The sequence below is a fragment of the Mastigoproctus giganteus genome, chromosome 1, assembly GCF_048544385.1.
Source record: "Mastigoproctus giganteus isolate SK-2022 chromosome 1, ASM4854438v1, whole genome shotgun sequence".
Lineage (NCBI taxonomy): Eukaryota > Metazoa > Arthropoda > Arachnida > Uropygi > Thelyphonidae > Mastigoproctus > Mastigoproctus giganteus.
Genome location: NC_143575.1, coordinates 14422144 through 14435673, shown reverse-complemented (window position 1 = coordinate 14435673; position 13530 = coordinate 14422144). Strand labels below are relative to the sequence as shown.

The 13530-nt window shown below is 36.2% G+C and overlaps 1 protein-coding gene across 4 annotated transcripts in view; it reads left to right on the top strand.

Moving 5' to 3' along the window:
* The window catches only part of LOC150090568 (E3 SUMO-protein ligase PIAS2-like), a 391669-nt gene that overhangs the window by 128651 nt on the left and 249488 nt on the right, over window positions 1-13530 (top strand). For all 4 annotated transcript variants that reach the window (XM_090378789.1, XM_090378788.1, XM_090378787.1 and 1 more), the window contains one exon: window positions 13269-13410. In XM_090378789.1, coding sequence (XP_090234915.1) covers window positions 13269-13410 — 142 coding nt within the window. The remainder of the gene's footprint in view (window positions 1-13268; window positions 13411-13530) is intronic.

Sequence of the window (13530 nt, the reverse complement as noted above, 5' to 3'; positions counted from 1 at the left end):
GATTTCATTCGTACAAGAATTTCACTGATACGATCTGAGCAAATGTTCGTATCAGAAGTTTTGAAACAGTAATCCAACCAAGGAAAAGAAGAAAAGAAATCTCACAGGTCATCCAATTTTGCATTCTTGTAAAGCCAAACCACACTAGGTTGGAAATAGCCATTAGATAAAGGCTCCATTGGAGAAGAGACAATCACCAAGTTATGATCTGTAGTGCCTAAAGGACCACTCACTTCAACAATGAACAATTTGTGCAAGGTCATTAGTAATTGCAAAAGCCTCAGCATCCCGACCAATTGGGTCTGTGTGACTAGAGAATGGAAACCAGCTGGAGTTGTAAACATTAAAATCGCCAAGGAAAATTACCTCACTGTTAGGAAAGTTGGACTGGAGAAAGTCAAGTTGCAAAGAGAGGAAGTCAAAGAGCTCCAAGTGATTAGTGGATTTGGGAGAATGGTAGAGACAACAGATGAATTTGGCAGAATGGGGCAAAGATTTTAAGCCAGAGAAAATCGAAAAGAGGAGATTCCAAATTATCAAGTCTCTGACAGGGAATATCGGAACGGACATTTTCACAAGTACCACCTTTTAGGTGAAAGGAATCACTCAGCGAATAATTTGTGCAACTCAGATGAGTAGTGGTTGAATCAACCGGTAACTGAGATTCTGTCAGAAAAAGTACGTGGGGTTTGGCAGAAGTCAAGTGGAAATGGACATCGTTGAGATTAGAACTGAGACCATGTATATTTGTGAAATGGAGTAGGAAGTGTTTGGGAGGTTTAGATCTTTTTGCAGATAAACTTACTCTATTAGTTTGACAATTCATGGTGCATTCAATAGTAAGAAAAGTGGGATAGTAAGAAAAATGCTGTATGAATTAATGAAATTTTTGGATATGTCGTACACATGGTAAGAATATACCCAGATCCTTCACATAACGTAGCTTCGACAATGCCCCTCCCCACACTACTTGGACTCCCTCTAGTCGCTCTCTGGCAGAGTAGAGGTAGAAAGATTATACACTAGCTGATCCTGAAGCCTCCTAGAGAGTTAACAATATTTTTGGTTTAGTGTAATAACTAGTGGCTAACCTGGAAACACCGTTTTAGAGTTGTACCCTCGAAATGTAAGGAAGTTTGGATCTCAATCATAACCTCAAAACACATTAGTCATACAGCTTGAATGAAGAGATGGGGAAGGGTTGACTGGAACTTAGCTCTGGAGACTAAACATGGGTTTCATTACTTCAAGCCTTCAATAAGCAAAGTGGTGGTATTGCACTGGTTGATGAGAGTCATCTACCACCTCGTATTGCTTGGTAACACAAAGGGGCGGCGTTCCTCTGTGTTCTTTGGGCACCACACCTTGACCCCTGCTTACATTGGTTCACACCTAGGTGGTCACCCACAGTGTGCTTGCGCATTGGGGTTATACCCAGGATTACTAACAGTCCCACCATCACGAAAGTGCAAGGAAAGGATTTGGTTGGCACAGACCGATCGGACTTCACTGAAATTGGGTCCACTTGACTTGAGTGTCACACAAATATCAGTTTCATCAGTATTTTAGACTCCCTGGTACAAGTACAGTTTGTCTGGCATATCTGAGAGAATGTCTGCGACCATCTCAAGGACCCGATCTAATGGCCATTCAAGCAAGAAGTATTTATGAAGATAATGATAAGTACGGCAAACCCCAAGCCAAGTTCGTGGCAAGCAACGGGTGGTGTAATAGGTTCAAGTATCGCGCTGGTTTCCAAAACATTAAAGTATGCTGCGAAGTCGCCAGTGCCAATTCTGCAGCTGCAGAGAAATTTTGTGATGTGTTAGTAAAACCCCCTCTAAATCTGCGCAGCCCTCAACTTCCATAGCAGTATGCCTATCAGCTGGAGAATTAATTCTGACAAAGACAACGATGCTCAAAAGGTAAAACTTGCTGACGTTATGCCTGTCTCCTCTCTCTCTTTTTGTAATTTTATAATTTTGAAATTTTTGTAATTTTGTATGCTTTTGTAATTTTTCCTGCACATGAGATAAAAAGAAAAATTGAATAATTTTATTTACATGTTCATTGAACATTTCTTTTTCGCTTCAATCAAATTCAGCGTTTATAGTTGCGAGTGCTGAATTTCCCTAAAGAAGCATTTAGGGAAATTCCGACTTACGTAGCGTTCCATGGAACGCAACCCTTACGTTAATTGGGGAGTGGTTGTATATTAAAAAAATATATTTAAAAATATGCAGTAATACCTTGATTTAATGGACTTCAGATTTAACTGATGAAAAATTTGATTGGTGCCAGAGTACCACTATATCATCATGGTAAATTACCTTCATTATTAACCATGTATCAATGAGTAAAACCACGGTAAATAAAAAATTATTTATTTTTTATTTTTTTATTATTTAACTTTTATTTTAGTGTTTCTTATATATGGATATACAGAGTAACTGTTTATGTGGGGTAAAAACAGCCTCAGAAAACAACTTTCAATTTAATGGACATTCGTTAAATATTTGGTTAAGCAAAGTGAGATGTAATTATTTCTTTCTTCCAGTGGTTATTTCTCAAACTTGATATTTGTTAAGCGTAATGATTATTCTCTGTCTGAGCTACATCTGAATGGGTTAAATTCGACACTGTCAACTTTAAGAGGTTTAAAGATCAGCTAAAAATTCCTAAAAGGATAAAGTTTAATTTATCAGTCAATAAATTCTCAATCCATTAATGACAGTGTTTATATTCTAATATGTAATGCATTTGTTTGTACTAATGCGCCATAAAACTCTAAAAGCATTTGTTTGTAAAATTATATCAAATAGCATTTTGATCAGGGAAAGTTAGCTTCCCAGACTGTAGTAATTATAGCAGACCATCGTGAGTGACAATTGCGCTAATTATTGCAGAGTTTATTTTAATAATGTTTCTTAAAGAATTTAATGGAATAGATAGATTCACAACCCCTTGAATTTGAAACATGTAAATGTAAAGATGAAAATGTCTAGATTTATGGTAAAAACTACTTTCTTTTTAAATATTGGAGATCTATTGTACATAGAAGAGAATTAAGTGAAAAGAAATTGAACTAAATTAAATTTGCTTTCCTTGAGTATTCATGTACAGTTTTCTTGGAGTTTCAGTTGTACTTATCCCTACTCCACCCTTAATTTCTACTTTTGAAATTACAGAAATAGAAAGAAAACATTTTTGAAAGAAAAGAACGCTGAAAGAATTTCTTGTATAAAAATGGCCTAATCATTCTGTATAAGTAAAGTGTTTCAGGAAGAATTTATATCAGAATTCTCAGTTTTTGATTTACCTTCAAATAATTGAAGTATTTTTCATGTTTAGGGTGCCACTGTTGTTGATCCCTGAAGGGAAGGCCAGGTATATATTGAATATTTTACAAATAATTATTTATTTGTGAGATATGCAGCATCAGCAAAAAAAATTATAATAATAAATAAGACACTTTCCATTTCACCCATCCATTCACTCCAAATGTTTGTCTAGTTCTGCCTTGAATTTATTTAAGCTATCAACTTCCACAACGACAGATGGAGGTTTGTTCCAGCAATCAACCACCCTCTGGCTAAAGGCAAATTTCCACTCATGTATTCTGCAACTGTCTTTACTCAATTTGAATTTGTCTCCTCAGGTGATTGATCTGGACAAGAGGAAGAATCCCATCAGCATTGAGCTTGCTCAAACGATTCAAGGCCTGATACATTGCAATCAGATCATCTCTCAGGTGCCTAGTCTCCAAATGTTAAAATTTGCAGAACTTACTAGAGTGTTTAAAACTTATTAGAGTTGTTTAGGTGTTGCTTTGATATGAGTGTTCCATATGTAATATGGAACACTTCAGTTTAGTTATATATCCTATCTACTTATATTTCTAAATTCTAGAGAAGATTGTAAAATTTAATATCTTAAAAAGTTGGGATTGGCTTTGTAGTAATTATGAATAGGTTTTTCAGATGTTAAATAATACTAGATTACTTTTTATTTAATGGTAAAAATGAAGCATTGCAGGATTAAATTGATCTGGCAAAACAGAAAGATACTCATTTTAGGTCACATGACCTAATGGTATGGGGTATGTTTTGTTGGTATGGATACACAAGACAGTCTGGATGCATTGCTTCGTGAGGTTCATGTCAAACTTTTGACTTTCCATTGGTGCAAAAAAAGAAAATCAAAATCCATCAGACCACATGATCTTTTTGTACTTTTCTACAAATCCATTCCTGGCATTAGTGGCACTACTCCATTTGATAATTAATTTTTTTTACATAAAGAAATGGCTTACATATAGGTACAGGACTACCAAATCCCAGATTATTCAACTCCTGCTGCATAGTTCAATTAGAAATGAATCTTTCTTTGCCTAAATTGAATTTTTCAGTAATTTGCTGCATACTGGATCTTCTATTCTGACACACAATTCACTTTAAATACCTGTGGTTTTGGTCTTTGGGTACTGGGTTTTTGCCACATTTCTTCCTTTTATAGCTTTTTTTTTCCTTCATTTACAACTAATTGTGTATTTTTGAGATTGTTGCTGTCAACATGCTACTGATTTCCTTTGTTTTGTCATTTGTGGCTCCTACTAAACATGCTTCAACAATAACACCTTACTGAAAATTGAAAAGATGACAGGAATGACTACAAAGCCCCAGGAAACTGTAGAGCATTTACTGATACCAAGGAACTAATGATCATACCATTTTGACAACTTAAATTACATACCATATGTTTAATTACCTGTTGAAGCCAATTGCAAAACGTTTCTAATTTTTTAGCTAGTGAGCATCTGTCTAATTGTACCCCCCCCTCTCTCTCTCTGACTAATAAATTGAGAGAGGGAGATCATATTTTAGGATATTATTCCTTGTTTAATACTTGTGATCCATGCAAAAAGGTGAGTTACTCAGTGCTCTTTCAAATTACAGCCATGTGAGTTGATCATATGGTGCTTGAGTGAACCATTGATCTGTTAATTTTTTCCCCCATTCTTTATTTTAGAATATACCGTATTTCCCCATGTATAAGACACACCTTAATTTTGGGGCCCGAAATTTGAAAAAAAAAATGAAACGTATTTCATAAAGTTATTGAACTCGAGTTTTATTCATCATAAATTTCATACAACTCATCACTGTCAAAACTCCCATCCATTAGCTTGTCCTCATCTGTGTCTGATGATGAATCACTGTCTTCATATATTGCCTCGTCCTCAGTTCCATCTATGGCATTTGAAATGCCACACTTCTTAAATGACTTGACAACGATCTCAATGTTGATATTATCCCAGGATCTTTTCACCCAGGTACAAACTTCTCCTATAGCTGGTTTCTTCATTCTTCTTGCTGGTGTCAAATGGTCCCCAGATGACTTCATCCATTAGTTCCATTCGTCTCTCATGTCAGCTTTGAAGGGTTTGTTAATGCTGACATCAAGTAGTTGGAGCTGGGATGTCAAGGTATGACGGCAAGTTTTGTTTTTTTTCTCTGCAGCAATCTCCTTTGTATTTTTTGTTATGTGTGCCCTGAACTGATCAAGCACCAATAGGGCAGGTTTGCATAAGAGCCCACCTGGTCTCCTGCTCCAAACTTTCTCAAACCAGATCTTCATCCCATCCTGATCCATCCAACCCTTGTCATGAACGTAGACACTGACTCCTTGAGGAATGTCTTCTTCATTGTTTTGCGTTTGAAAATCAGCATAGGAGGCAGCTTGGTTCCGTCGGCACAACAAGCTAGAACAACTGTATAATGGCTCTTTTCATGTCCACTTGTCTTCACAGTTACAGTTTTCATCCCCTTCTTATCAACAGTTCTGTTACTTGGGACTTCAGATTGATGGGGGACTTCATCCATATTTGCAATCTGTCCCAACTCAAACTGATGTCTTCCGACATTGAATGACAAAACGATGAAATTCAAGGACCTTCTGCTCATAGCTTTCAGGTATCTTTTGGGAAAGTCTGGTGTGTGTACGCATGCTTAGTCCATTCCGTTTCATGAACCTGAAGCACCAATTGTGTCCTCCTTTGAAATCAGTAACTTCTTTTTCATCAGCAATTCTTCTTGCCTCATGCTGAACCATCTTTGTGGATACAGGAATTCCAACTGCCTTTTGCTCTTCAATCCATATCTTTAATTTCCTCTCTAAATCAGGCCATTTTGCTGACTTGCCTCTCGTGGCCTTCTTCTGCAGTGACGTTTTCAGTAGGGTTTCTTCTTCCCATAGCCAGTCTCGGATTGGTTTCTCAGTTGGAGGAGGACCTAACTTACGTTCAGCAACACGATTTCCATTCACTTTTGCAAACTGGATCACTTTTAACTTGAATTCACCAAAGGTCGTGGGTTCGATTCCCGCCTCGGGCTTGGATCAAAGTACTGCAAAAACCTTGGGAGGTGCATTATGGCCACAGAAGTCTATGCGCCAACAACTACAAAAAAAAAAAAAAAAATAAAATTAACTTGAATTCAGCACTGTACGAAAATCTTTTCTGAGCCATTTCTGGGCAGAACATGGCAAAACGTAACCTAATACACCGGTAACAAGTGTGAAACAATGAGTGCAAAGACAACAAGTGCGAAATGCAAGTAAAAAAATCTACTATCACTGTATAAGACGCACCCAGTTTTTAGACCCCAAATTTTTCGAAAAAGATTGCGTCTTATACATGGGGAAATACGGTAGTTACATGTAATCTTTTCATATCAAGCAGTTTTATGTTTAATCTCTTCTGTAAACAGTGACTTATTTACATGCGCGCGCACACACACACACACACACACACACCAAAAAAAAAGCAATTTCACGACTGTATACAAACATTCCTTTTTTTTTTTCTTTTTTGTTTCAGCTGTTGGAAAGTTGTGTCAAACTGACTTAGTATTAGTAGCAACAAATGATGCAAGAAAGTAAACTTATACAGCATCATCTAAAAAAAAGATCTTTCCATTTCATCTATCTTCTCCAATAGTTTTTGTTCTTCCTTGAATTTATTTAAGCTATCCACTTCCACAACAACAGATCAAAGTTAGTTCCAGCAATCAACCACATGCTGACTAAAGGCAAAATCCCATACATCTGTTCTGCAATTATCCTTCTTTAATTTGAATTTATACCCCTCTCATGTGCATAGTCTGAGCAAGAGAAAGAATTCCATCAGCATTTATCTTGCTCAGTCTGTACAAAGCCTTAAAAACACCTCAAGCGTATCACCTCGCAGGTGTCTAGTCACCAGACACTGCAATTTGCAAAACTGAAGCCTTTCTTGGTAGAAGTACTCCTTTGTTCTCCCTCACCAATCTTGTTGCCCTTTTCTGTACCCATTTCAGTAGCTTTATTTCCTTCCTAAGATGAGGCCTGCAAACTTGTATGCAGTACTCACCTCCTTATCCCTGCTAGCAAAATTCCTGTATATCCTTGACAAAACCCCATGAGCTGTCCTGGCAGCCTGTCTGCACTACTCAGAGAACTTCATATCTCATTGTACAATTGAAAATGAAAAAGACCTGAGGGTCTTTTTCATTTTCCACTGCATTGAGAGTAGTACTACATAGTTGGTACATTACTCTGGGATTACTGTTACCCATATGCATTTCTTTGCATTTTCAATTTTAAATTTCAGTTACTATTTCTCAGCCCATCTGCCTAATTTTTCTAGATCTAGTTGCAATAGCATATCATTATTACTGTCATTAACCACCCTGCCAACCTTTATATCATCTGCAAACTTAGAAAATTAAAAACTAGGAAAATTCTTAAAGGATATGAATGGGTGAAATGTATAGTTTTTTTTTTTTTTTTTCTGATCCTGTATAAGCTTACTTTCTTGCATCATTTTCCACTACTACTACTACTACTACTAAGACATTAAGCTTGATATACCTTCATCAATATCATTAATAAATACAGGAAACAAGAATGGGCCCAGAACTGAACCCCGGAGAACTTCACTAATAACATTAGTCCACAAAGAGAATTGTCCATTGATAACCACTCTTGTCTCCTGCCACTCATCCTTTTTATCTCTAGTAGTAACTTGTCCATAATGCCACATTGCTCCAATTAGTACAGCAGTCTTATGTGCAACGGTATTAAAAGGTTTCCTGAAATTAAAATAAATGAAATCAAAATTTTTTTTTTTTGCACGCTATTTCTTACTGACTGCATATTATCCAATAAAATGGTTAAAAAAGATTTCCCCTGAACAAATCCATGTTTTGACCGAAGTGCAACTATATACCTGTCTAGATAGGCCTGTATTACTTTAATCAGTGACTGTTATTTTCTCTGGAAAAGTATTTAAGTTAGCAGGTCTGTAATTACTTGTCACCATTTGATCCCACTTCATGAATTGGAGATACATTTTCACATCTCCAATCTTATGTACTGGAGACATGGAACCATCCTTGGATTAAAGTATGTCCCCTGAATCCAAGGATGCTTTCATAAATATGGCTAACGGTTTGCTGATCTCCTTTATTGTCTACCTTAATATAATTGGATAGACCCCATCCACCCAGGTGACTTTCTTATGTTTAACTTCAATTTCTCTTCCACTTTCCTCTCAGTTATTACAAAATCATTTCGCTCTCTCTTAGATTTTGATAAACTTCTGGCACACACTTCTGTAAAGAATTCCTTATTTGTGAATGTAGATGCAAAATACTTAATCAGTTTGCCAGCAGTCTGAGCGCGATCATCAACAGTTGAACCATCAATATCATGTGGCCAATGTGTGATTCATCCCCTTCTGTGTTTGCAAGTAAATAAGTTTCTGTTTTTCTTTGCATCTCATAATTTGCCGTAGCTTGCCTAACTTTGTTTGTGACTTGATACAGACTAGTTTATATCTGCCATAGTCTTCTGTATCACCTATTAATTTATGGGCATCCAATGCATTTTGTTTTCTTCTCTGCCACAAGTTTCGTTAGTCCAGCTGACATCCATTTAAGTCTCACCATTGAACAGTATTTCTTAGTTGGTATGAAAAGGCTGGTAGCCTTTGATTATTGCCTTGAATGCTTTCCATTTAAAATTTGGTGATAGCATCATCAGTTAGCCTCACTGTATAAAATTTAAAAACTGTGAGACCACTGTGATCATCTTTATGAAAGCAGAAACCCTTTCATTTACTATCCTATATCAATACACTGTGATCATTGCCATGTAGTGATTCTTTTATCTTCACATTCATAATACATGTAATCACTGCTGATAATCATATCAAGTGTTACTTTCTCTTGTTGCCTCTCTAACATGCTGCTATAGAAACCAGTCATCCAATAAGTTCACAAAAGTCTTGCTAGTGTGTGAGTGACCAACCCACAAGTTCTGGTTAATATCCGGACAGTTAAAATCCCCATTATAAGACATTCTGACAACTGGATGCACTGCCTTAGATCTTATGTCCTTCTTAACTAAGAGCATAACTCTTCCCCTCCCCATCATGTGTGCACTTTCTGTACACATTTTACTACCCACATTCAAATTCTGATATCCCTGCAATGTCTGCATTTGTTGACCAGCACTTCAGATTCATTAAATTTATTTACTATGCTCCAAGCTAGCACTGGTGTACAGCAAGTATACGTGCCCCTGTCCTTTTCTCAATTACCCTGACACAGTTGGCACACTGACTATAGATGCCGATGTGCCTAAAATATTCCCAAACAGACAACCCTGACACAGCCCATGTATTTATTTGTCCCATGTTGACTCACAGCAAGGCTTGTAATCCCTGACACCTTGCTTTTCAGTCTGCTGCGCGTTAAAATAGAAGCAGTGCAAGGATCACTTTGACCTCTGCCTGTGGCTACTGTTAATCTATTAGTCTGAGTGCTGGTCAAGTCATCACTGCTAGTCTGTTTTACCCCCTCCCCTGAAACTAGCAGTTTTTCGACCCACTTGACACTGTCCTAATAGCATCAGAAAACATTCTTGCACCCGTTCTATTTAAGTGTATCCCATCCCTTCAGAAGCACTTTCTTGTTAACAAGAACAAACCATGTAAAAAATTCTAACCCGTGAGCCTTGCACACGCTACAGAGTTGAATTGATTGACAAGGCTCTGATCATATGCTCCCTCCTATCACGTCTTGGCAGAATTGCAGACTATCAAATTTAATCCTAAGCTCGCGACTTTTTCTGAACGTTGCACTGTAGTTAAGGTAAGTCTGTATACCTCCTACTCTTAATCTCTAATTTCAGATAGTGCCACAATGTGCAACTATATCAACTTTTGTGCCTTTAAAAGATGATATCTGTTCTACAATGTTATCAACTTTTGCCCTTGGCAGACATACACTGGTTCTATTCCACCTAACCTTTTTGCACAATATATTTCTTGTTTCCCTGATAATAGAGTCACCAACAATAACTCCCTCCTGATGCACAAATGTTTAATTCCTTCAAGGGCATCCACCCTGTTCTTCAAGCTCTCACAAATGCTCATCAGACTGCTGAGTTCCCAGTAATATACTCACAATATTTACATCAAATTAGCTGTGCTTTGTCTGGTTTCGGATAGAACTGCAAACATCCAAACAAGTAGTACATTTCATGAGGCTCTCAGGGGAGACCCGCGAGCTCCCTCTCAGGTCTCCTCTGAGCCAGAGCACTCCACTACTTTGAGTTCATTGCTTTGCTGCTCTAGCCCGAAGCATTATTTTTGTTTAAATTCAATGTAATTGAGAATACTACACTAAACTAATATACTTAAATGCAATAATAAGTCTATTCTTCAGTTATGCAGCAATAATACGTATTATGCCATCAAGTTTATGTTATGTATATTATGCTCTCAAGTTTGCTTTATATATTACTATGCTATACTGTTATGCTTACATAGTTATAAGTTCTTTTTAATAGGTAATGAAATTATCTAATTAATGTCAGTCAACCTATGTGATTTAAACATTTCAGATACCTAATTACCACAATGAAAATACTATAATTCCCCCACCATTCAATACAGTATAAGTTACGAGATACAATATTCGTGCCAAACACTGATACAAAAGGGACTACGTATATTAAGTTGTAACTTTTAACTAAATTTAAAAATCTATAGCTAAATTTCAAAATAAACTAACGGCCATGACTAGGACTATAAAGCTGTTTATGGAATATGATTTAATATGTTAATTAGGTCACTAAAACACAAATGTTTTTAAAAAAAACTTATCCATTCCCAGGAGCTCAACATTTTCGACTTCACAGTTTGCAATCTCAAACCAGGTATCCCAGATGAATTACATAGCTATAATTTGAAAGAGCGGTTTGCACTAATTTATAAAGTTTGCTGAATTAACAGTACTTAAAAAAAAAAAAAATCAGCCACCTTCAATATATTATATGTATACTCTCTCTTCTTAGCAGGTATGTAAAATTATACATAATAAACAGCATAACTTATTTTAACCTATGGCTGTATAAATTGGACTATGTGATTAGTAAGGTGGCAAACACAAAACTTTGCAATATTTTATTACATACAAGAAATTGATTAAATTTCTTCATGGTATAATTATCTTTCTCATATTGACATACAGTGTGTCAATATGAAAAATTAATAATATAACATGTTACTTGCCTATTCGCAAATGTCTACCACAACAAATATAAAAGATTTTTAAACATTTTAATTGAAAATTGTGAAAAAAAAATTGGTACAATGTTAATAAGAGGATCTGATTTTAGTCGTGTGTGTGTGTGGGATTTTTTGGTTAATTGCCTTAATTTTGGAACTCTATATATGAGGTTTGACCTGGAATGGTGCAATAAAAAGACAACAAAGTGAAGGGGCTCAAAAATGGTTTTATTTTTATTCAGTGTAATCACCACCTGTGATTGAATGCACTTATCACACTGTTCTGAAAGTTTCTGAAAAGAGTCAGCGAAGGCATCCAAAGAAATCATCTTCTGTTCAGCAGTTAAGTTTATATTTATGTCCTCGACATCCTGAAGTCTCTTTATTTTAAGAGCACTTTTCACTTTTGGAAAGAGGAAGAAGTCCACTGGTACTAAAATGGGAGAGTAGGGTGAATGGTTGATCTGTACAAAAAGCCGTATTTTGTCAGAAATGTCTCTAGAACATAGTGCAGAATGAATTGGGGCATTGTTCTGCAATAGGAACCAGCTGCCTTTCTCTCAAAATTCCAGCCTCACCCAGGAAATCACACCCTGTTTGTTGAAAACCGTGATCAGCATTGTCTTTATCCTGGACTTCTATAAATGAATCTTTTTTGGGCCTTGGTGGTGATTTTGAAGAACACTGTATGCTGTGACAATTAATCTCTGGGTTGTACTGAAAGACCCAATACTCATCTCCAGTGACAATACAGTTGAAGAAATTAGGATTGTCTGGATGAAGTCTTCGCCTGACAATCGTCGTTAATTCTGCCCATCTGTGAGGCAATGCAACACAGATTTTGCACAGACCTTCCCTTTCCCGAAATCTTCATGCAGAATTTGATGAATCATATTCTTATTCATATTAACTCATCAGTTATCATTCTGAGGGTCAAACAGCAATCTTTTCCCACAATTTCCTGAACTTTTGCAACTCTGACCTTTATGGTGATGAAACATAAGTTTCATTACCATCTGTATGAGGAAGTGTGAACTACAATATACCACTTGTGCTTATTTTCAAATTTATGGAACATGACTGCAACAGCACCAGTCTGGGAACTTGATTACCACACCTTGTATATCTCACACAACTAACACTTCTGATATTTAGACAAACTTACCTCTGTTTCCACTTATTGGTTTAAATAAGATAGAATAGGAGAAAACAAATTAAACAGACTGAAATCCATTGCTCTGAAAGGCTTGCCTTTAGATGGGGAACTGTAATTTCCTTATAAGGTCATTTCATTGATTAGAACAAAGTCTGGAGGTGTAATGGAGAGCTTTACTAGAGAAAGCTCCTCTTTATGGCTCTTGACTTGAACCAAGCAGAATTGGAGGTGAGCTTTTCTAAATATTAGAAGTATTGGCTTTTTGATATATATATATAATGTATCTGATTAAAATTTCTCTTTAATACTGATTTTTCTCATCTTGTACTGTTACTTTGAATCTGTTTTTTGAAAACAGATTTATTTTGGTCCCCTGAACTTTGAATGAATTAGGTTTTACTGTACAGATACAAGCCTTAAGAATAGAAATTCAAGCTTTCAGTCCAACAGCAGATATTTTAAACTTTTTTTCCCTCCCCCGTCTTGTTAATTTTACAGAGATGTAAGACCTGGTGCAAAAAATGAATATACAGTGCAAGTACAGTTGAGATTTTGCCTCCTAGAAACAAGCTGTGAGCAAGAAGATAACTTTCCACCAAGTATATGTGCCAAAGTGAATAATAAAATATGTTCATTGCCTGTAAGTTCTGTTTTTGGATTCAGAACATTTACTTAGTTTTCAGCAATAGCTTAATGTAAAATAATATGAATTTTTAAATTTATAATATTTTATAAATATTGCAAATATTTAATAGCAGTA